The sequence below is a fragment of the Neofelis nebulosa genome, chromosome 3 (genome assembly GCF_028018385.1).
Source record: "Neofelis nebulosa isolate mNeoNeb1 chromosome 3, mNeoNeb1.pri, whole genome shotgun sequence".
Lineage (NCBI taxonomy): Eukaryota > Metazoa > Chordata > Mammalia > Carnivora > Felidae > Neofelis > Neofelis nebulosa.
In genome coordinates, this window is record NC_080784.1 from 1,171,994 (window position 1) to 1,195,911 (window position 23,918).

The window sequence follows — 23,918 nt, forward strand, 5'->3', positions numbered from 1 at the left end:
GCAAATTAGGCTAAACTTAATACTGTTCTTATGGCCCCCATGGTGGTAATGGGTTTTGGCCTGGCAATATCTACCAAAATTTTATATCCAGTTATCCCTGATGCAACAATCCTAATTACAGTAATTTACTTGCAAATATGCCTCTACAAGTTTTAAAATAAACAGAAAAACCATACAGTTATTAATTGGGTATTATTTCTAATGGCAAAATATTGGAAAACCTAATGCCCATCCATGTAGAAGATTTAAACTATGCTATACCCAGGTAATGGAATAACTTGCAGCTGTGAAAGGGAGGGAGTGAGGGAGGGGTCAGGAGAGGGAAACGGGAAGGAGGGTGACAGTTCTGAACCATGGACATATGGGCAATATTGCGGTCTTCGGTCCATACTCACTTCTTAAAGTTTGTTTGAGAGAGAGAGAGAAGGTGGGGGGGGGGGGAGAGAGAGAGAGAAAATGAATGAATGAATGAATGAATGAATGAATCCCAAGCAGGCTCCACACTATCGGTCCAGAGCCTGATGCGGGTCTGGAACTCAGGAACTGAGTAGAAACCAAGAGTCCAAAGCTTAACTGACTGAGCCACCCAGGCGCCCAGGGCCATAATCACTTTTACATTATTTTAAAACTGCATAGTCAAAGAATGCTACTGTAACAAGCACATCAAATAATTTACAAAAGTATTTTTCCAAGATCTGAATACCTAGTATATGCTTGCTGCAATGTGTTCCAAATATAAAAACATTTTATAAAGGCAAATACTAAAATCAAGTACCTATTTATTGCTCACTGTATGCCAGGCATGGTTTCAAGTGTTTTCTGTTAAGTCATTTAAATCTTGTTTTACTTCTGGGAAAATGAGACACAGGGTGCTGAAGCCTTATTCATTGCCACAGCTCATCACTAGCCATTCCTGCCTGCAAGCCTCCGAAGTCTGGCTGGGACCCAGCTCAGCCACCTGACTCGCCGGCCTTCCTCTTTCCTCCCCTTCCACCAACACCAACGTTCTTGTTTAGTGATTGGAAAAGCCCACAGGTGCAAGAAGGCCCTCCGGGGCGTCTCCACCCTTCCTGAAAGATCTCAATACCGTAAATCGTCTATAAACGGAAAATGCTTCAGCCTTAATAAGGCTTAAGTACAAAAGGTAACTGGCGCGCCAGAGGCTGGGGGCAAATGTAAAGTGCATTTCTGACATTGAGGCGTTTCCGGGAGAGCAGCGGTTGGAAACTGGAGCAGACGGCGGGTAAGTCCCGGGTACCCTCCGCGAGCCGGTCCTCCCAGCCCCTCTCTGCTGCACCCTCAGGAGCGCGCACAGGAAGCACGCGCGCCCTCCCACGCGGGGACGCCGCGCCACGCCCGCGGGGGTCTGCAGACCAGCTGCACCCACTGAGCACGCGCAGAAAGGCGGCGGCGGTGCCCACTGCGCACGCGCGCGGCTCGGCCTCGGGGAGCCGGGTAGCAACACGGCCACGCGGAGCCGCACCTGCCAATCAGCGCGGCCCGGGGCGGGGCTTCTTGTCAGCGCTCCCCAGTAGGCGGTGGACGACTTCCGGCAATAAACCTCCGCTCGGCCGTCAGGTGGGGACGGAGGGCGTCTGCGCTCCTGGTGGGGACGGCGACCCCCCGCCCCCCAGCCCGCCCCGCGCCAGGTAGGGTTGGGGACCCTCGGCGCGCCGGGTGGGGAACAGAGGCGGTCCTCCGTTGCGCGGCGCGGCCTCCCTTGCCCGCCGCCCACCCCGCATGCCAGCGATTCCGCCGCGCCCAGCGCTCCCCCGCTGGGGGCGCCTCCCTCGGGGTCTGCGCGTCCCCTGCCGCGTCCCCGCCTTCTCAGCTGTTCCCGGGGTTCCTCCGTGTCTTGGAGCCGGTGGCCCCGTGCCTCTCCTCCCAGAGATACCCCCTGCTCCCTGCGCTCCTTTTCCGCACCGCACCTGCTGCGCGGTCTTGGGTCCCCTGCCCTCGTCTACACCGCGCCTCGCCTGCTGCGCGGTCCTCGGTCCCCTGTCCTCGTCCGTGGCTCTGGCATCCTCTCAGTGCCTGACTCCCTGCGCTCTCAGCTGACGCCTGGGCTTTGCGTCCTCCTCTTCACTGTGAACTCCGTTTGGACCCTTCCTGCTGTATTCCACTGCTCTCTGTGGGCCTATTCAGACTCTGAAAACTCACGCATCTGAAGAATCCGTTCTTTCCTTTTTTTTTTTTTTTTTAACTTGTTTTATTTTTTTATTTTTTAAAAACTACATCTAAATGAGTTAGCATATAGTGCAACAATGATTTCAGGAGTAGATTCCGTAGTGCCCCTTACCCATTTAGCCCATCCCCCCTCCCACGACCCTTCCAGCAGCCCTCAATTTGTTCTCCATATTTATGAGTCTCTTCTGTTTTCTCCCCCTCCCTGTTTTTTTTTCCTTTCCCTTGTGTTCATCTGTTTTGTCTCTTAAAGTCCATATGAGTGAAGTCATATGATTTTTGTCTTTCTCTAATTTCACTTAGCATAATACCTTCCAGTTCCATCGACGTAGTTGCAAATGACAAGATTTCATTCTTTTTGATTGCCGGGTAATACTCCATTGAATATATCTACCACATCTTCTTTATCCATTCATCCATCAGTGGACATCTGGGCTCTTTCCATACTTTGGCTATTGTTGATAGTGCTGCTATAAACATGGGGGGTGCATGTGTCCCCTTGAAACCTGGATCCCTTGGATAAATGCCTAGTAGTGCAATTGCTGGGTCGTAGGGTAGTTCTATCTTTAGTTTTTAAAAAAAAATTTTTTTTAAATATTTATTTTTGAGACAGAGAATGAACGGGGGAGGGTCAGAGAGAGAGGGAGACACAGAATCCGAAGCAGGCTCCAGGCTCTGAGCTGTCAGCACAGAGCCCGACGTGGGGCTTGAACTCACGGACTGTGAGATCATGACCTGAGCCGAAGTCGGACGCTTAACCGACTGAGCCACCCAGGCGCCCCTCTATTTTTAGTTTTTTGAGGAAGCTCCATACTGTTTTCCAGAGTGGCTGCACCAGCTTGCATTCCCACCAACGATGCAAAAGAGATCCTCTTTCTCCGCATCCTCGTCAACATGTGTTGTTGCCTGAGTTGTTAATGTTAGCCATTCTGACAGGTGTCAGCTGGTATCTCCTTGTGGTTTTGATTTGTATTTCCCTGATGAGTAATGTTGAGCATTTTTTTCATGTGTCGGTTGGCCATCTGGATGTCTTCTTTGGAGAAGTGTCTATTCATGTATTTTGCCCATTTCTTCCCTGGATTGTTCTCTGGATGCTGAGTTTGATAAGTTCTTTGTAGATTTTGGATACTAACCCTTTATCTGATATGTCATTTGCAAAATCTCTTCCCATTCCGTCAGTTGCCTTTTAGTTTTGCTGATTGTTTCCTTCACTGTGCAGAAGCTATTTTGATGAGGTCCCAGTAGTTCATTTTTGCTTTTGTTTCCCTTGCCTCTGGAGACGTGTTGAGTAAGAAGTTGCTGTGGCCAAGATCAAAGTGGTTTTTGCCTGCTTTCTCCTTGAGGATTTTGATGGCTTCCTGTCTGACATTGAGGTCTTTCATCCATTTTGAGTTTATTTTTGTGTATGATGTAAGGAAGTGGTCCAGGTTCGTTCTTCTGCATGTCGCTGTCCAGTGTTCCCAGCACCACTTGCTGAAGAGACTGTCTGTATTCCATGGGATATTCTTTCCTGCTTTGTCAAAGATTAGTTGGCCATACGTTTGTGGGTCCATTTCTGGGTTCTCTATTCTGTTCCATTGATCTGAGTGTCTGTTGTTGTGCCAGTCCCATACCGTCTTGATGATGACGGCTTTGTAGTATAGCTTGAAGTCTGGGATTGTGATGCCTCCTGCTTTGGTTTTCTTTTTCTTTTTCTTTTTTTTTTTTTTTAATTTTTTTATTTATTTTTGGGACAGAGAGAGACAGAGCATGAACGGGGGAGGGGCAGAGAGAGAAGGAGACACAGAATCGGAAACAGGCTCCAGGCTCTGAGCCATCAGCCCAGAGCCCGACGCGGGGCTCGAACTCACGGACCGCGAGATCGTGACCTGGCTGAAGTCGGACGCTTAACCGACTGCGCCACCCAGGCGCCCCTGGTTTTCTTTTTCAAGATTGCTTTGGCTATTCGGGGACTTTTCTGGTTCCATACAAATTTTAGGATTATTTGTTCTAGCTCTATGAAGAATGCTGTTATTATTTTGATAGGGATTGCATTGAATATGTAGATTGCCTTGGATAGTATCGACCTTTTAACAATATTTGTTCTCCCTATCCAGGAGCATGGAATCTTTTTCCATTTTTTTGTGTCTTCTTTAATTTCTTTCATAAGCTTTCTATAGTTTTCAGCGTACGGATTTTTCACCTCTTTGGTTAGATTTATTCCTAGGTATTTTATGGTTTTTTGTGCAACTGTAAATGGGATCCATTCCTTGATTTCTCTTTCTGTCACTTCATTGTTGGTGTATAGCAATGTAACTGATTTCTGTGTGTTGATTTTATATCCTGCAACTTTGCTGAATTCGTGAATCAATTCTAGCAGGTTTTTGGTGGAACCTTTTGGGTTTTCCATATAGAGTACCATGTCATCTGTGAAGAGTCCAAGTTTGACTTCCTTCTGGCTGATTTGGATGCCTTTTCTTGCTTTGTGTTGTCTGATTGCAGAGGCTAAGACTTCCAATACTATGTTGAATAACAGTGGCGAGAGTAGACATCCCTGTCTTGTTTCTTAGGGGGGGGAACCTTAGGGGGAAAGCTCTGTTTTTCCCCACTGAGGATGATATTAGTGTTGGGTTGTTCATGTATGGCTTTTGTGATCTCAAGGTATGCTCCTTCTATCCCTACTTTCTTGAGGGTTTTTATCAAGAAAGGATGCTGTATTTTGTCAAATGCTTTCTTTGCATCTATTGAGAGGATCATATGGTTCTTGTCTTTTCTTCTATTGATGTGATGAATTGCGTTGTTTTGCAGGTATTGAACCAGCCCTGCATCCCAGGTAGAAATCCCACTTGGTCGTGGTGAAATATTTTTTTTAATGTATTATTGGATCTGGTTGGCTAATATCTTGTTGAGGATTTTTGCATCCATGTTCATCAGGGAAATTGGTCTATTGTCCTCCTCTTTAGTGGGGTCTCTGTCTGGTTTGGAATCAAGGTAATGCTGGCTTCATAGAAAGATTTTGGAAGTTTTCCTTCCATTTCTATTTTTTGGAACACCTTCAAGAGAATAGATGTTAACTCTTCCTTAAATGTTTGGTAGAATTCCCCTGGAAAGCCATCCGGCCCTGGACTCTTGTTTTTTGGCAGATTTTTGATTACTAATTTGATTTCCTTACTGGTTATGGGTCTGTTCAAATTTTCTATTTCTTCCTGTTTCAGTTTTGGTAGTGTATATGTTTCTGGGAATTTGTCTGTTTCTTCCAGATTGCCCATTTTATTGGCATATAATTGCTCATAATATTCTCTTATTGTTTTTATTTCTGCTGTGTTGGTTGTGATCTCTCCTCTTTCATTCTTGATTTTATTTATTTGGGTCTTTTCTTTTTTCTTCTTGATCAAAGTGGCTAGTGGTTTATCAATTTTGTTAATTCTTTCAAAGAACCAGCTTCTGGTTTCATCGATCTGTTCTGTTTTGTTTTGGTTTTTCTTTTTTTTTTTTTTTTTTTTTTGGCTTCGATAGCATTAATTTCTGCTCTAATCTTTATTATTTCCTGTCTTCTGCTGGTTTTGGGTTTTATTTGCTATTCTTTTTCTAGCTCCTTAAGGCATAAGGTTAGTTTGTGTATCTGAGATCTTTCTTCGTTCTTTAGGAAGGCCTGGATTACTATATACTTTCCTCTTATGACCACCTTTGCTGTGTCCCAGAGGTTTTGGGTTGTGGTGTTATCAGTTTCATTGACTTCCATATACTTTTTAATTTCCTCTTTAACTTCTTGGTTCGCCCATTCATTCTTTAGTAGGATGTTCTTAAGAATCTGTTCTTTTCTCTGGAAACCCTCATTTCTTGCCTTTTCCAAATCTGTAACCTCCATCCCTAATCAGAATACACGTTTTCGCATTCTTACCTAAGAATTCATACTCCTCTTCCTTTTTAGTTTCCCTCTTTATTTCCTGGTCTCTGTTTCTTGGAAGCCTCTGTGATCCTCACTCAGGCCTTGTTACAGTAAATCCCATTTCTGATTCTCAATCCACTGCTCACCATCTCTTGATGTTCTTTCGGCATCAAGTTCTTCCATGCTTATAAGCCGTGTTCATGTTTGGCTCTAAATTATTTGGAAATCTTGTAAGGATAAGAAAGTAGTGAAAGAGATCAAGTGCTTGTGAAATTGATGACCAGTCTTTCTTGATGCGGAACAATGGAAGTTTACTCAAAATTTATGTTAAGACCTAAGAAATAAGGGGAAAAGAAACTCGCTTGCCAGCTATTTTCCTTGACTGTGGAACTGCTTTGCTATTGTCTGTGATTTTCTTACCTGAGTATAGTATGTGTAGCATTGCCTTGAGCTCTGCACAGAACAGCTTTCACTGTCTGGAGGATGAACTTAATAAGGGCTGTGAGTACCCCTTCCTGTGGTTCCTTTTCACCTAACTTAAGACAAACAGTGAGGTACATGTAGCCTTTTACAAGGCTGGTATGTTTTCCTGAGTGTTTTTATATTTAGATCACTCATTACTTTTGCATACAGCGCCAGATATGATCTATATAAGGTAACAGTAAAAAAAAAAAAAAACAACAACAAACCACAGTTTTATGACCTTTGTTTTCACAGGGTGCTCATGAATTGCTGTCACAAACGTGCAGGCATATGGGGTGCCTGGTGGCTCAGTCGGTTGAGCGTCCGGCTTCGGCTCAGGTCATGATCTCATGGTTTGTGAGTTCGAGCCCTGCGTTGCGCTCTGTGCTGACAGCTCAGAGCCTGGAGCCTGCTTTGGAGTCTGTGTCTTCCTCTCTCTCTCTGCCCCTCCCCCACTCGCGCACGTGCACGCGCTCTCTTTCTCTCTCTCAAAAATAAACATTAAAAAAATTTTTTTTAGAAACATGCCGGTCATAGGGGCGCCTGGGTGGCACAGTCGGTTAAGCGGCCGACTTCAGCCAGGTCACGATCTCGCGGTCCGTGAGTTCGAGCCCCGCGTCAGGCTCTGGGCTGACGGCTCGGAGCCTGGAGCCTGCTTCCGATTCTGTGTCTCCCTCTCTCTCTGCCCCTCCCCCGTTCATGCTCTGTCTCTCTCTGTCCCAAAAATAAATAAAAAACGTTGAAAAAAAAAAAATTTAAACATGCAGGCATAGAGCATAGACCATGGAATGAAACTGTAGGAATGTAACTCCCAGCTCCGCCAGATGTTGTGCCTCAGTTTCTTCATCTGTAAAATGGAGAATTAAGCCTGTAGAAAGGGGGATGGCAACATTTTCTAGCTTTTAGACAGAAGTGTGAGATAGAAGTGTGATAGCAGTGTGAGGGCTGAGGTAATGCAGGTAAGTTGATCATAGGAATGCCTAACTCATGCTAAGATCTAATACACATTGCTATTGTATCATTAGTTAAGAAAAGGAAAATGCTTAGAGGAAGACCTTTCTGGGTTTGACCTGACTCCCATGTTGGGAGTTTCCACCCCCACGCCCTGCTGTGTGCAATAGAGATGAAGTGAAGATTTTTGAGAGTTCAGCCCCTATGCTCTCTGACATCCGTTAGCATGACCTGTGCATAAAATTGCAAATTGAACCAGCTACTTCACGACAGAGTAGCCGCCTCTGAGTAGCTGCTCTTACGTGCTTAATAATTTTCAGGAGTAAGTTTTGCTTTTATTTTTGTGTTTGAAATTTTTAAAACAAATGTGATTTTAGTTAAAATTTATTAAGGTGTAGCAATTCAGGTCTTTAGCAAGACAGATAAATCTATTTCCGTCAAAAGTGATGGGTTCATCATTCCAGAAGTTTAGTAGTAGTTCTGATCTGCAAATTTAGATGGCTCAAGTTGGGAGTATTTTTGAAAATTTGGTACCAGACCTTTCACATTGCTTCTTGTCCATTTTGCTTCTTGCTTTTTCCCTGATGGCTTTTTGTTGTTTCTAATAAGTCTTCTTCCAGAGTATGCTTTAGTTCATGAACTGTATAGGATTACACCTTAAAATGAAGCTTCATTGTGACCCAAAGAAGATAATATGTCAAATCTCTGGAATCCTCATGTCTACAGCGGAACAAATCTTTTCCTCGGTGTTGAAAATAAAAACCTTGGAAATGTACTATTTTTTAAAAATGTTTTATTTTTGAGAGGGCACCAGTGGAGGAGGGGCAGAGAGAGGGACAGGGAATCTGAAGCAGGCTCCACACTGTCAGCAGTGAGCCCGATGTAGGGCTTGAACTCACGAACCACGAGATCATGATGTGAGCCGAAGTCTGCCGCTCAACCGACTGAGCCACCCAGGCGCCCCAGAAATGTACCGTTTTTTATGTAGCTGCATTTCATTCCTTCCAATCCCTGTAAGTACAAACACCTACGTGTGAAATATTCAGGCTAACCATTCATTGCTCGCAGAGGTAGTTGCAAAAGAGTCGATTATCTTACTTGGAATACTAAGCTGACTCTTCACAGTGAAAACTTTGGTTAAACATGATAGAAGTTGCTTTTGAGGCTTGAATAGACGTGTATTAAGTGGTGAGTGGGCCTAGTGCCTAACTAGACAAGTACAACGTGCATCATCATCTTTTAAGAAAGTGTGTTAGTGGAGGTGTCGGCAGAGCTTTCTCTTGCTTGATTACTTGTGCTTTCCGCCTCCACCCTCCCGTTCCGTCTTCTCCACAGACCCAGGCAGATCATTCTCAGAACAACACTGCTCACATCACCACGTTGCCCAAAAACTTTTATTTGGAGAATAAAGTCTGAACACCTTTGATATTCAAGGCTTCTGAACACCTTTCCACCCTCCCTACCAGGCTTCCCAAAGATTTTTCTCCTAGCCGACCTGTTCTGTTCACTATTCTGAAAGGTGTCACTTGTATTCCCATCTTCGTTTCTTTTTGCCCACCATTTCTGGGATTGGTATTTTTCCCTAGTCTCTCCACTTAAGATCTAACCATGGGCTTTAAGGCCAAGATCATGTCCTAGTTTTTCTTCAGAGGTCCTAGATGGCTGGATTTTTACTTTGAATTTCTTTTAGTTATTCTCTCAGTACATACATACACATTTTTTTATGTTTTTAAAATATATTTCCATACATTATTTGTGTTTTCTCACTTTTCTTTTTATTTTTTAATGTTTATTTGTTTTTAAGAGAGAGCGTGTGCATGTGAGTGGGGAAGGGGCAAGAGAGAGGGAGACACAGGATCTGAAGCAGGACCTGGAATCTGAAGCAGGACCCAGGTGCCCCATTTATTTATTTTTTTAAACGTTTACTTTGAAAGAAAGAGTGGGGTAAGGGCAGAGAGGGGGTGGGGGACAGAGGATCTGAAGCAGGCTCTGTGCACAGAGCCTGATGTGGGGCTTGAACTCACAAACTGTGAGATCATGACCTGAGCCGACTGAGCCACCCAGGCACCCCTATATTTGGTCTGTTTAGCAGTATTCTGCATGGTTGCTAGTTTTTTTAAACACGGATTTTTCCAAATCTGTGATAACGAGAGATCTCAGAGATGGTCCTCGTACACATTGTTCCCTCGTGTGTGTTTTATGAGACTAAACTGTTTCAGAGCATCTTGCCTTCTTGGGTTAGGAGTGTTCTCTGGACTATATCTGAAGCTTCATGAAAATTTAGAAAATCATTGTATACTTATTGGAGACGATTCTAGTTAACTGAATTGACTAGACATGGGTGGTAGCTTTTGCATTTTAGGGTAGTTGGTAGCTTGAAACAAGTCTGCAAGATGATGCTTACCAAAATAGTGCTGGTATTTAAACAGGGATATTTAAGTACTTTCTAAAGTAAGAATTTAAGTGAATGAATGTGTGACTATAAAAGATGTGTTCTTGCTGGAAGCTCAAGTTGAGTGGGGTTTTGAGATCCTCTTGGTATACAAGAACATTTCATATGCCATTTAGGGAAATGAGCATGTAGAATTGACCCAGCAATGTTGCTGAAGACTTGGACTTTCCTTTTTTTGTCTCTTCTAAGCCAGTATCAAAGTCTATCTAGTAGCCTATTTTTTGTTAGTTATAATATAGTTGGGAGATTATATTTGAAAAACTTTTATCACTCAGGTACTCTGTTAGAAATACTGTACATTAGAGAAATGCTCCAAGTCTACTTTGGACTTGAGATTAACATAATACATTATTCTATTGAAACTATTTTTGGTTGAGCTATCAGTTATGTTTTTGTAGCTAAATTCAACATACACTTTTGAATTTTTACCATACTAGCTTGTTAATAATGTTTTCCTTTCTGCCAATCATTTGAAATACATTCTTCTCTTGTCTTCCTGCTCCCTACCGCCTACCTCTTAGGCTCTTCCTTTTCAATTTCCTTTCTTGGCTCATCTTTATCTGCTTGTTTCTTAAATGTCATTGTCCCTTAGAGTTTTTCCCTTGCCTCTGTTTTTTTCCCACTGTTATTCTCTGTGGGGGAAACATCTCTAGGTATCATTCCTATGGCTTTGACTACCTGAATGCTGACGGTTTTCCTATTGTGTTCTCCAGCCTTATTCTCTCTTCTGAGCGATGGATCTGTATATGCATCCATTCAATGTTTGTTGAGCTCCCTTGCATGCCTGGCATTGTTAAAAAAAAATGCACTTACCTGTCACACACAAATACTTGTATTTAATTGTCTGGAATGAAGCCAAGCACTTGTATTTTCTAAAAGCTTCTAAGACTGTTAGGTTAACGCACAGTGAGGGTTGAGAAGCACTGAGCCACAGGAAGGCAAGTCTGGGCAATGGAAAAGCTAGTATTTGAGCTCTTTTTGTCACCAAGTTATAAAGTTATTTATTTTGAGAGAGCCAGCAGGGGAGGGGCAGAAAGAGAACCCCAAGCAGGCTCCATGCTGTCAGCATAGAGCCCAATGTGGGGCTCAAACTTATGAACTGTGGAATCATGACCTGAGCCGAAACCAGGAGTCGGACACTTAACCGACTGAGCCACCGAGGTGCCCTGAAGGTCATGATTTTTATACTTGGGTCCTTATACGCGGATTCTAGTATAGTGCTGTCCTGTCGCCACGGACTCAGTAGATCTGACAGGCCTGTCCAAAACTGAAATTAATGTCTCTTCTTTCTTTATTCCTTATCTCAGAGGCAGGTTCAACAAACTCAGATCTGTCTCTCTGACTTCCCCTGACACGTGCAGCCAGCCTGGGGTTGCTCCGTGCCCCACGGGCCTCTCCCGGGCATAGCTGAGCGTGTGGTAGCTGGTCCCCTTAGTGTCAGAGAGCAAGACAAACAAGGCCTTGATTGCTGGTGACCCTGCCTCCTAAGTGCTTCTAGCATCTGTGTCTTCTGCAGCCCTCCTCTTGCACCTCGTAAAGGCTTGTATTCCGTAGCTGCCAGTCCTAACTCTTCTTCCCGCCACGTGTCCCCCGACCTCCGTCCTCACAGTGGGACCCTGAGGCTTTTGTAACACTTGGGTCTAATCGAATTGTGTACCTGCGGAAGTTCCTTTCTTGGCCCCTCGCTGCCCTTGCAGGAAAGTCCAGTCCTCTGACTTGGGCACTGCTCCAGTCTCCCTTCTCACAGCTCCCTATGCTTGCTGTCCTACTGTGAGCTGCAACCAGGTTGACGCACATACAGCGCTGAACACAAATATGTCTTGTGTTACGTTGCTTCTAATTTCTGGTGGAGAGGGTTTTTCTGTTTGCTGTAATGCTCCCGTTCTTCCTCACTCCTTGACCCCTACTTGTTCTCCAGGTCCCAGCTGAGATGGCCCCTCAGGTAAACCTTTCCTGACAGATGCAATGTTGGGCTAGTGCGTCCACCAATACGTAGCCCTTCTTATCATTTTGGTGCAACTGAGGTACTGTGTCCTCTTTGCTCCCCTGTGTCTAGCCAGCATTTAAGGCACATGCAGACATTTAAATATTAAGAGCTTTATTCTTTAGAATCAGTGAATGCTCTCAGGGCGCCTGGGTGGCTCAAGTTGGTCAAGCATCCTGACTTTTCATATCAACTCAAGTCATGATCTTTGATTTGTGACATCAAGCCCTGTGTTACACAGCACAAAGCCTGCTTGGGATATTCTCTCTCTCTCTCTCTCTCTCTCTCTCTCTCTCTCTCTCTCTCTCTGTCCCTCCCCTCTGCTCTTTCAAAATAAACATTTTTTTAAAAATGAGGGGCACCTGGGTGACTCAGTTGGTTGAGCATCTGACTTCAGCTTCAGGTCATGATCTCACAGTTCATGGGTTCAAACCCTGCATTGACAGCTCAGAGCCTGGATCCTGCCTCTGATTCTGTCTCTCTCGCTCTCTGCCCCTCCCCCACTTGTGTGCACGTGTGTGTGCACATGTTCTCTTTCTCAAAAATAAACATTAAAACGTTCTGAATGAAAGGAAACTTGCTAATTACATAAATTCTTAACATAAATTCTTTTACAGGGGAACTATGCCATTTTTGGGTCAGGACTGGAGATCTCCTGGATGGAGCTGGATTAAAACAGAAGATGGATGGAAGAGATGTGAATCCTGGAGTCGGGAACTTGAGAGAGAGAATAACCAGCGCAACCTGAGTCACAGCATGTAAGTTATACCAGAGCCACGCCATCTGCCTGCCTAACATTTATGGTTTCTATTTTTGAAGTCCCAGAAAAGCTCCATAACTTGTACTCTGGCTGAGTTTGCCCAGACACACAGTAGACTGTGTAGTGCCCACCAACAGATGCTGCTCTCTTCTATGTAAAACAGGTAACCTTTACAGTAATCTGAGGAAACAGGATTACTATCGACCCCACGTTATAGCTGAGGAGCTCAGGAAATGAAGATACGGTCTTGGCAGCATGTATCCGAGACTCCCGATGACAGTGGCTTGCACAAGACAGGAAGTCTGTTTCTCTCCCTGGAAATCCTGAGTTGGTGTAGTGACTCTGCTCAGGGATGGAAAGACATTCTGTGCTGGTGCTCTGCTGGCCCTTCTGCACAGTTGAAGAGGGCGTATCGCCCACAGCACCTATGGTCCAGTCAGCAGGGCAGGAGAGGAGCAGGATGCGTGTGTCACATTTGCTCACATCTTGGCTGGAGCATGAGATGCATGGGAACTAGGGGGCGTGGTCTCTCTGATGCACAGCTGTGTGTTCAGATAAACCTCAGAGATGGTGTGAACACAGAAGCGGGGATGGTGACTAGCAGTCTCTACCACAAATGCAATTTGAACATCCGAAGGATTAGGAAGATCTCAGGGCTTCTTTCTTCAAGGTGTTATGGATCTAGTAATTGATTTTACGGTATATATTTTAAAAAAATTGTTTTTAATGTTTGTTTTTGAGAGAGAGACAGAGCGTGAGTGGGGGAGGGGCAGGGAGAGAGGGAGACACAATCCAAAGCAGGCTCCAGGCTCTGAGATGTCAGTACAGAGCCCGATGCCGGGCTCGAACCCACAAACCGCAAGATCATGACCTGAGCTGAATTCGGACACTCAACCAACTGAGTCACCCAGCCACCTCAGTTTCACTGTATATTTTAATTTTGCATTTGCATGATTACCAACTCTGTATTTTTAACAGGGAGGACATCTGATTTTCATTTTTAAGAAATCATTTTATTTTTTTTCATCATGAGACGTGTACTCATTAATCCCTATCCCCTATTTCACCCATTGCCCACCTGTCTCCCCCTCTGGTGACCATGAGTTTGTTCTTTATAGGTAAGAGTCTGTTTCTTAGCTTTGCCACTTTTTTTTCCCCTTGCTCATCTTTGTTTCTTAAATTCCACATGTGAATGAAGTCATTTGGTATTTGTCTTTGACTTATTTTGCTCAGCATAATGTGCTCTAGCTCCATCCACGTCATTGAAAATGGCAAGATTTCATTCTTTTTATGGCTGAGTGATATTCCGTTATGTATACACCACTTCTCCTTCATCCATTCATTGGTCAGTGGACACTTGGGCTGCTTCCATATCTTGGCTCTTGTAACTGATGCTACAATAAACAAAGGGTGCATGTATCCCTGTGAGTTAGTGCTTTTACATTTTTTGGGTAAATACCCAGTAATGCAATTGCTGGGTTGTAGGGTAGTTCTCTTTTTAACTTTTTGAGGAACCTCCATACCGTTTTCCAGAGTGGCTGCACCAGTTTTCATTCCCACCAGCAGTGCACGAGGGTTCCCCTTTCTCTGCATCCTTAACCAGCACTTGTTCTTTCTGGTGTTGTTGATTTTAACTGTTCTGACAGGTGTGTGAGGTGATATCTCATTGTGGTTTTGATTTGCATTTTTCTGATGATGAGCGATGTTGAGCATCTTTTCATGTGTCTGTGGGTCATTTGTATGCTCTCTTTGGAGAAATGTTTTCTGCCCATTTTTTGTTTTTTGGGGTATTGAGTTGTAGAAGTTCTTTATGTATTTTGGATACTAACCCTTTATCGGATATGTCATTTGCAAATATCTTTTCCTATTCTGTATGTTGTCTTTTAGTTTTGCTGATTGTTTCCTTTGCCGTAGAGAAGCTTTTTATTTTGATGTAGTCCCAATAGTTTATTTTTCACTTCAGCCTGTCTGATTTTCTGACAGAAATGTAGTGCTTTAGATTAGACACTGGTTTGCAGTATTTGACTATATTCAAATTATAGGATATATTTCAGATTATAATTATAGTAAAGGTAACATGTATATATTGTGGCATTTCTCTTCCATTCTGAATTTTATTTAATCTTGATGAATGTAAATTTTATATAAGATTGGTAATTATGCATGCTATCAGTATTAGATAATGTCACACAGCTGTGAATTTTAAGTTATTTTTTGTCTTCCAGTTTTCGTAGCAAATTATTTAAATACAAGGTTGGTTGAATACATGTGGAAATGGTTGATGTTTGCATGGACTCCTCATGACCTACTGTTAAATGTGGAGACTCCAGAAGTCACCATTTTAGGATGGGTAAAGTGTCTGGGAAATGTCAGACTGAAAAAGCTGTCAGGTGTGAAATACGATGTTACTGCCACTTCTACTCTAAGGAATTTGCATGAGTTTGTCTTTTCTTCCTTGTGTATTTTTCCCCACACATTCCCACACATTTTTCTGTATATACACAAAGTTAGCGAAAATCCACTCAAGCTATGTTTCTTTACGTGATAAACTCCGTTTCCACCTGTCTCCCTCACCCTCTTCCCTGTAAACTCTCCCCTCACCCACTCCCATTCAAACTTCATTTAAAAATCCTTTGAAATAGTAAGCTTTGCTGACCGATGCTTCTCTGCGCCATCGAAACCTATCCAGCTGTTCTTATTGAGACAGGGCTTTATTCGTTGGGTGAAGTGAAGGCGGAATGAGTTAACTGTCTGTCCTTTACATCTTCTGGTTGCCCTTTTTCCTACTCTTTTTTTTCTTTGTTCTCCTCCTTTTGCCCATTTCCACAAAAATGCATATCCTAACCTGTGGGGAGAGGCCACAGATGACCCAGAACTATATAGCCAGTGTCTGATATTTTTCTTACCCTGGAAGAAAAAGCAATTTAACTTTGAACTAAAATTTGCAGAAAATAAAACCATATGTAACCACCATTTCAAATTGCTGAGGAAAATTACCTCTTCCTCTGAATGTCTGTGAAAAACAGCATTCCCAATTCTTTGGTTGAAGATGGGCTTTCAAAGCTAGTAAAAATAATTTACACACTCAAGATTCTAACCAGCTTTGTAAAATGTTTTATAATGGGCATGAGAATACAAGACCTTTAAATATCCCCTTGCTCTCTTTTTGCCTCATTTTAGGATTAAAAGTTGAGCATGTAGGTAAGAAATTACTTGGTTCAACAGGGTTAATTCAGGTAGGGCTGACCCGTTCATACTTTGAATCCTGACTAAGCTGCTTTTTCAAGCAACATTCGTGATACTGTGGAGGTTGATGATGGAGTGAACATTCACCTCTATTTTGCATGCCTCATTCTTCCCTTAAAAGATGTGTGGAGCGTACAGAGTCTTGTACGGCAGGGTACTTCATCTTGCACCCTCCTGGGGAGGTTTCTTCACTCCCCTGTAGATGCACAAGAGAGGGTGGGTGGGCTGGGCCACACAGTGACGACGGGATACCCAGTTTGGGATTCTAGTGGAGGGAGGATGCGCATGTGCCCAGGGCACTGTCCATGCAGTCGGATGGTGGGGAACATGGTCAACAAGATAGTAGGCAACAGACTGGATGAGGAGAAAAGGGAGCAGCCCCCAGATACACCGTGAGCCTTTGGCTTGGGGAGAACCATACTAAGTCCTCATCTGGCTCGGTCCCCCCACCAGGGTGTTGTTGCTACTCAGTGTGACATTTGGTGACAGATCTTGTAGGATTTTTGCAAAGGAAGGTATTGCAGAGGAGGGTCCGGATACTGTGTCTTTGAGAATTGGTAGCCTTTCCCATCAGATTGCACCGTGCTTAGTAGCTGCAGGCTTTGAGGAGGCCTCTGAGAGAAGGCAGTGCTCCTGTGAGGCTGAAGTGTGGTGGTGGCGGGGGGGTGGGGGGGGCAGCTATGTGGGGCTTAGCTCTGCCTTAACAGTGACATTTCTAGCATCTTCTCCCTTTGCGTTTAGTTTATTAAACCTTTTCATTGCATTATTTTTATTGACATCTCATTGAGCGTTGTTTCAAACCTCAGTTTCAATAATTTAAGGTTTATTTTGGTCATTTGCTTCTCAGTGGACATAGCAGTGGCAGGCATCGTAAATTTGGGGCTCCACAGAAAGTATTGTCAACTCTACTGAAAATACCAGTTCAGTTGTGGGTCCCCCACCAAGGAAAAAGGAAAGAGGCCATATTTTTGGTTCCCCTACGAGAATGCCAAATGGGTCTCTGATCACGAAGATGGATAGAGAATTCAGGAGATCCTCTGGTGCTTGAAGTCATACTTAACCAACTGAGCCACCAGGCGCCCCAGGGAAAGAATCTTAAGCAGGTTGCACACTCGATCCCATGACTGAGAGATCATGACTTGAGCCAAAATCAAGAGTCAGACGCTCAACTGACTGAGCCTCCTGGGCACCCGTATGTACAGCTTTTTAGTTTGATGTGTTCCACTTGTTTATTTTTGCTTTTGTTGCCCGTGCTTTTGGTGTCAGATTAAAAATTGTCACCCAGACCAGTGAATATCCAGAAGCTCACCCCTATGTTTTCTTCCAGGAGTTTTATGGTTTCGGGTCTTACGTTCAAGTCTTTAATCCATTGTGACTTAATCTTGGGGGGGGGTAAGGTAGTGATCCAGTACCCTTCTTTTGCATGAAGGTGTCCACTTCCCCAACACCATTTACTAAGGAGCCTCTTCTTTCCCCACTCTTGACTCCATCATTCTGAATTAATTGACCACATATAGGAGGATCCATTTCTGCATACTCTGTTCTGTTCTGTTCATTTGCATGCCTTTTATGCCAACGCTGTATTGAGTATTACAGCTTTGTGATATAGTTTGAAATCAGGGTACATGATGCCCCCAGCTTTGTTTTTCTTTCTCAGGATAGCTTTGGTTATTCACAATCTTTTATGGTTCCATATATGTTAGGGTTATTTGTTCTGCTTCTGTGAAATGTGCCTTTGGACTTTTGATAGGGATTGTGTTGAATCTGTAGATTGTTTTGGGTAGTGTGGACATGCTAACAATATTAGTTCTTTCAGTCTGTGAACACAGCATGTCTTTCCATTTATTTGTGTCTTCTTCAGTTTTTGTATTTTTTTTTTTTTTTTTTTTTTTTTTTTTTTTTAGCGTCCTTTAGTTTTCAGCATACGTGTCTTTGACCTCCTCGATTAAATTTGTTCTTAGCTATTCTTTTCGGTGCAATTATAATTGGGATTGCTGTCTTAATTTTTCCTTTTGGTATCTTGTTATTAATATATGGAAACACAACAGATGTTTGTATATTGTGGATTAGGTGAGCACAGCTGAGCAGCCAGCACATACTGTGTCCTGGCATAGTGACTGGCTTCAGCCAGGTGCAGCCAGAAGGTGTGGGTTCTGGACTGTTTGAGCTCTTGGTGAAGTCCCAACCCCCACTTGCTAGACTCAGCATTGTGATGATGGGAGCCGAGCTGCTAGGAGTTGGCGACCCCGTGGAGTTGGGGAGCAGAGCTGTCCCCGCTGGCAGCGGAGCTGAAAGACAGGTCCTTGTGACCTTGTGTGAGTCCTCAGTAGGATCAGGCCTACATTTTCCTGCTTCTGACAGTAAGAAGGTTCCCCTTTGGTGAATGCCAGCTGGAGTTTGGTTTTTATCATTTAATCTAGCGGATGTAGTTGGAATGTGTTTTGTTTTTGTGTTTTGTAGTATTTGTGACCTTTTCAGAATGTGTATTTTGTGATTATGTTTTTAAAATTTAACATAAATATTTTCTTTTTCTTAAGATTCCTAAATTTTTATAAGCTTCAGGCTCCACAATACCTGAGTTTGGTTTCGTTGGAGCAGGACTTTATTTTTTATTTTTTTGTTGTCACAAATGGCCAGATTTCTTTTTTATGGCTGAATGATATTCCAGTGTGTATGTGCATATGTGCATGTATGTATGTGTATATGTGTACACGTGCACACATCATCTCCAGTCAGTGGACACTCAGGCTGCTTCCATGTCTTGGCTGTTGTAAGTAATGCTGCACTGAATATACGGGTGCACACGTCTCTTCAAATTGGTGTTTTCTTGGAAACAAAACCAGAAGTGGAATTGCTGGATCATAGGGTATCTATTTTTAATATTTTGAGAAGTGTCCACACTGTTTTCCACAGTGGCTGCGCCAGTTCGCACCTCCACCAACCGTGCATGAAGGCTCTCTTTTCTCCAGGTCCTCGCCAACACTTGCTATTTGCCTTTTTGATACTAGACAATCTGACAGGTGTGCGGTGGTCTCTGATTGTGGTTTTGAGCGGAATCTCCCCGATTACTGCTATACTGAGCACCTTGTAATATGTCTGTTGGCATCTGTGTGTCTTCTTTGGAAGAATGTCCATCCCCATTCTCTGCTCCTTTTTAAATTGGATTGTTTGGCCTTTTTTTCTTTTTCTTTCTTTCTTTTCTCTTTTTTTTCTTTTTTCTTTTCTTTTACTGAATGAGTTTTTAAAAACACTTTTTTATATTAACCTCTTATCAGATACATGATTTGCAAATATTTTCTCCCATTTGGAAGGTTGTCTTTTTATTTTGTTGATGGTTTTCTCTGCAGAAGCTTTTTGTTTTGATATGACCCACTGGTTTACTTTTGCTTTTTGGTGTCAAACCCAAAAAAATCATTTCCAAGATGACTGTCAAGGAGTTTACTGCCTGTTGTTTTCTTCTAGAAGTTTTATAGTTTCAGGTCTTGCATTTGATTCTTCAATCCGTTTTGGGTTAATTTTTGTGAATGGGGTGAGAAAGTGGTCCAGCTTCCTCCTCCTTGCATGTTGCTGTCCAGTTTTCCCAGCACCATTTACTGAAGGGACTGTCCTTTCCCCATTGGATATTCTTGGCTCCTTTGTCTTAAATTTATTGACCATGTATGTGTGGGTTTTTTCTACACTCTGTTCTGTTCCATTGACCCATGACCATCTTTATTTACTTATACTATTTTGTTCTGATTAGTATAGTTTTATAACATAGTATGAAATCAGGGAGCATGATGCTTCCAGCTTTGTACTTCTTTTTTTTTTTTTTTTTTCCAACGTTTTTTATTTATTTTTGGGACAGAGAGAGACAGAGCATGAACGGGGGAGGGGCAGAGAGAGAGGGAGACACAGAATCAGAAACAGGCTCCAGGCTCCGAGCCATCAGCCCAGAGCCTGACACGGGGCTCGAACTCATGGACCGCGAGATCGTGACCTGGCTGAAGTCGGACGCTTAACCGACTGCACCACCCAGGCGCCCCACAGTTTTGTACTTCTTAAGATTGGTTTGGATATTTGGGGTCTTTTGTGGTTATATATAAATGTTAGGATTGTTTATTTCTTTGAGAAATGTCATTGGAATTTCTATAGGGATTATATTCTGTAGATTGCTTTCAGGTATGGACATTTTAACAATATTAATTGTACCTGTCCATGAACATGGAATATCTTTCCATTTACATGTCATCTCCAGCTTATTTCATCAATGTCTTGTGGTTTTCTGTGTACAAGTCTTTAATCTCCTAGGTTAAATTTATGTCTAGGTATTTTATTCTTTTTGGCACAATTAATTGTAAATGAAGCTGTTTACTGAATTTTTAAATTTATCTTCTTGAGAGTTCCTTATTAGTGTTAGAAAACATAGATTTTTATATATTTGTATCCTACATTTTTCTGACCTCATTTATTCTAATGGTCTTTTGATGGAGTCTTCAGGGTTTTCTATGTATAAGATCATGTTACCAGGAAATAATGATGGTTTTACTTCTTTCTTTACAATTTGAATGCTTTCTATTTCTTTTCTTCCAAAATTAGAAAGGACTTCCAGTCTAATGTTGACTAAAAGTGGCAGAAGTGGTGGCTATCCTTGTCTTGCTCCTGGTCTTAGAGGAGAAGCTTTCAGCTCTTCATTGAGTATGATGTTAGCTGTGGGCTTGTCATATATGGCCTTTATTATGTTGAGGTAGGTTCATCTGTACCCTCCTGAGAGTTTTTGTCCTAAATGTTTGTCGAATTTTGTCAAATGATTTTTGTGCATCTGTTATGTTGATCATATGATTTTTCTTCCTTTTGTTAATGTAGTATATCACATTGATGTGCAGATGTTGAACCGTCTTTGAATCCCTGGAATAAACCCATTTGATCATAGTGTATAATGCTTCTAATGTTATGTTGATTTGCTTTGCTAATATTTGATTAAGGGTTTTGCATCTATATTCATCAGGCATATGAACCTGTAAGTTTCTTCTCTCATGCTGTTCATGTCCAATTTGGTATGAAAGCACTGCTAACCTCTAAAACGGAGTTTGGAATCATTCCTTTGTGTCTCCCTCTCCCTCTCCCCCTCTCCCCCTCCCCCTATTTTGAAGAAGTCCCTCAGGCACTTCTTGTAAGGCTCATCTAGTGTGATGAGCTTCTGTAAGTCCTGCTTACCTAGGAAACCATCTCGCCTCAGTTCTACAGGACAGCTGTGCAGGGTACGGTAATCTCAGTTGGCGTTTTTTTCTTCCAGCACTTTGAATACATCATGCCCCTCCTTCCAGCCTGCGAAGTTTCCACTGAAAAGTCTGTGGGAGTCTTACAGGGTTTTCTTATATACAACCAGTTGTTTTTCTCTTGCTGTTTTTAAAATTCTTTCCCTGTCCTTAAGTTTTGACAGTTGAATTACAATGTGTCTTAGTATGGATCTCTTTGAATTCATCTTGCTGGAACTCTCTGGGCTTCCTGGGTCTGGATGTCTGTTTCTGTTCCCAGAGTAAGGAGGTTTTCAGCCATTGTTTCTTTTTCTTTTTCTTTTTTTTTAAGTAGGCTCCACGCCTAGCACGGATCCCAATGTGGGGCTTGAACTCATGACCCTGAGATCAAGACCTGAGCTGAGATCGAGTTGGACATTTAACCAGCTGAGCTACCTGGTACCCCTAGCCATTGTTTCCTTAACTTTTTTGCCCTTTTTCTCTCTGTTCTCCCTGTAATGAGAATGTTGGTCCACTTCCCTTAAGCTCTCTTAATTCTTTTTCATTCTTTTACCTTTTTTGCTTCTCTGATTGGGGGAGTTCTATTGCCCTGTCTTCAGAGTTCACTCATTCTTTCTTCTGCTTTCCTTTAGTCTGCTGTATTTTTCCATTCAGTTATTGTGTTCTTTAGCTCTGGATTTCTAAGTACTTTTGTATATTTCTGTTTCTTTCTTGAGATTCTTTCTTCATTTTTCCTCCAAGCTCAGGGAGAATCTTTATGACCATTATTTTGAACTCTTGTATCAGGTAAGTTACTTATCTTTGTGGTACTAAGATTTCCTTAGGTTTTATCTTGTTCTTTGGTTTCAAACATATAACTCTGTTTCTTCATTTTGCTGGACTCTCTGTGTGAGTTTTATGCATTAGAGGAAACCGCCACCTCTCCCAGGCTGGAAGGGTTGGTCTTATGTAGGAGTTGCAGCTTCTCGGTCAACCCTGCCCTCAGTCTTGATCACCTCTCACATCTTTGTGATTGTGCAGGCAGCCAGCCTGCTTTATTCTTAATGGCTCCCAGTAGTTGAGTGCGTCAAGACCAGTCATTGTTCCAAAGGGGAGGATCTCAACCAGCACATTGATTCTGATCGATGGGAGGCCAGCCCCTTGGGCAGCAGTTTGTAGAGTAGGCAAATATATCTGGTCCTGTGAGCCCCCAGCTTGAGCCATGCTGGCTACCCAGAGCCAGAAGATCTAGGGGTGCCTCTGGGGCGGGAGCACAGCAAATAGCATGTCTGATGAGTGTACAGGCTCCTTTCCAGACCTAACGTGAGGCAGGAGAGCACAGAGATGTCGCCCGCCAGCTTCTGTCTCTGGAGAGTGGATCAGTAGGCCTCGAGATGTGTGTTAAGTTATGTCCCTGCCCCCCCAGGCCAGTGCCTTATAAAAAAGCACATGAGCCTCGTTCACAGAAAGTCTGGGCACTTTCTAGCCAGCTGCGCCTGTGCTGGGCCCCAGGGTGGGAGAGTCTGCACATTGGAGCTCTTTGAGAGCCATTCCTCTGTTAGCTACAACCTTGTGTCCATGGATTGAGCCCTGTTGGCATTCAAAGCTAGACATTTTGAGGGCTTGTCTCTCAGGTGCAGGCTGTAAAAATTGGGGTTCCCAATGTCAGTTTCAAATCCTTTGCTCCTCAGGACAGGCTTAGGGTTGTGAGTTCCCTCCTCATTGTGTGTCCCTGTGCTGGGGGTGGGGTTTACAGTGACGTATCTCAGCCTCGCCCACCTGCTTCCATATAGGTTTTTTCTCGTTCATTCCATGTGTTGAGACTTACTCAGCCTCCCCCCCCCCCACCCCCAGGGGAAATTGTTCTCTGTGTCACAGATTCGATATATCCAAGGGAGGCATTGAGTGCAGAGTCCTCCTGTGTTGCCATCTTGAACTAGACCAGAGGCAGTTTTCATGAGGTTTTATGATGGGTTTTAGTATCAGGATGAGATGCTCTCCCTTGTTACTATTCTTGTTCACAACTGTCTTCTTTTTCTTCCTTGCTGCTGCTTCTTAAGTAGACTTTAATTACCTGCCCTACTTTTTTTTTTTTTAATTTTTTTTTTTTTAACATTTATTTATTTTTGAGACAGAGAGACAGAGCATGAACGGGGAGGGTCAGAGAGAGAGGGAGACACAGAATCTGAAACAGGCTCCAGGCTCTGAGCAGTCAGCACAGAGCCCGACGCGGGGCTCGAACTCACATACCGCGAGATCGTGACCTGAGCCGAAGTCGGACGCTTAACCTACTGAGCCACCCAGGTGCCCCATATAATTACCTGCCCTACTTCTAAGGGAAAAAAATCTGATAGTTTTTTAAAAATATAAGTTTAGTAAGACACCAATAAAAAAATATCAGTTTTATTTCTTGTAACTAATTTACAGTGTTTTATAAAATAGTCCTTCACAGGTTTTAAAATTTTCTGTTTGCATTTGTAATTTTCTTCTCATTCTGTAATTTAAGTATTTGTACTCTTATTTTTCTGATAAGCTATCTTGTGGTATATCTTGCTGATTGTCTTCTCTAGAGAACTAGCTTTGGATTTATTTTTTAGTGCCACCATTTTTTTCTACTTACTGGTATTTGCTTTTATCTTTAGTAATTCTTTTCCTAGCTTTTTGAATTGTACGTTCAAATTATTTACTCTCATTAAGTTTTTTTTTTATCAATATCTGTATTTTATGCTATAATTTCCCTTGACAGTTGTTTTTCTTGGGACCCATAAATTCTGTTTTTCACCATCTTTTCATAG

General features: G+C 42.9%; 1 protein-coding gene across 11 annotated transcripts in view; it reads left to right on the forward strand.

Annotated features, from left to right (window-relative positions):
• Positions 1-1,517: 1,517 nt before the first annotated feature.
• FBXO25 (F-box protein 25) overlaps positions 1,518-23,918 on the forward strand; it is a 54,296-nt gene continuing 31,895 nt past the window's right edge. Inside the window, exons 1-2 of one of the 11 annotated variants that reach the window (XM_058719801.1) lie at positions 1,518-1,649; positions 12,519-12,659. In XM_058719801.1, coding sequence (XP_058575784.1) covers positions 12,526-12,659 — 134 coding nt within the window. In that variant the 5' untranslated portion in view covers positions 1,518-1,649; positions 12,519-12,525. Of the gene's footprint in view, positions 1,650-8,269; positions 8,479-12,518; positions 12,660-23,918 lie in introns of those variants that run through there. The other 10 variants (XM_058719791.1, XM_058719792.1, XM_058719797.1 and 7 more) reach the window with 10 other exon arrangements.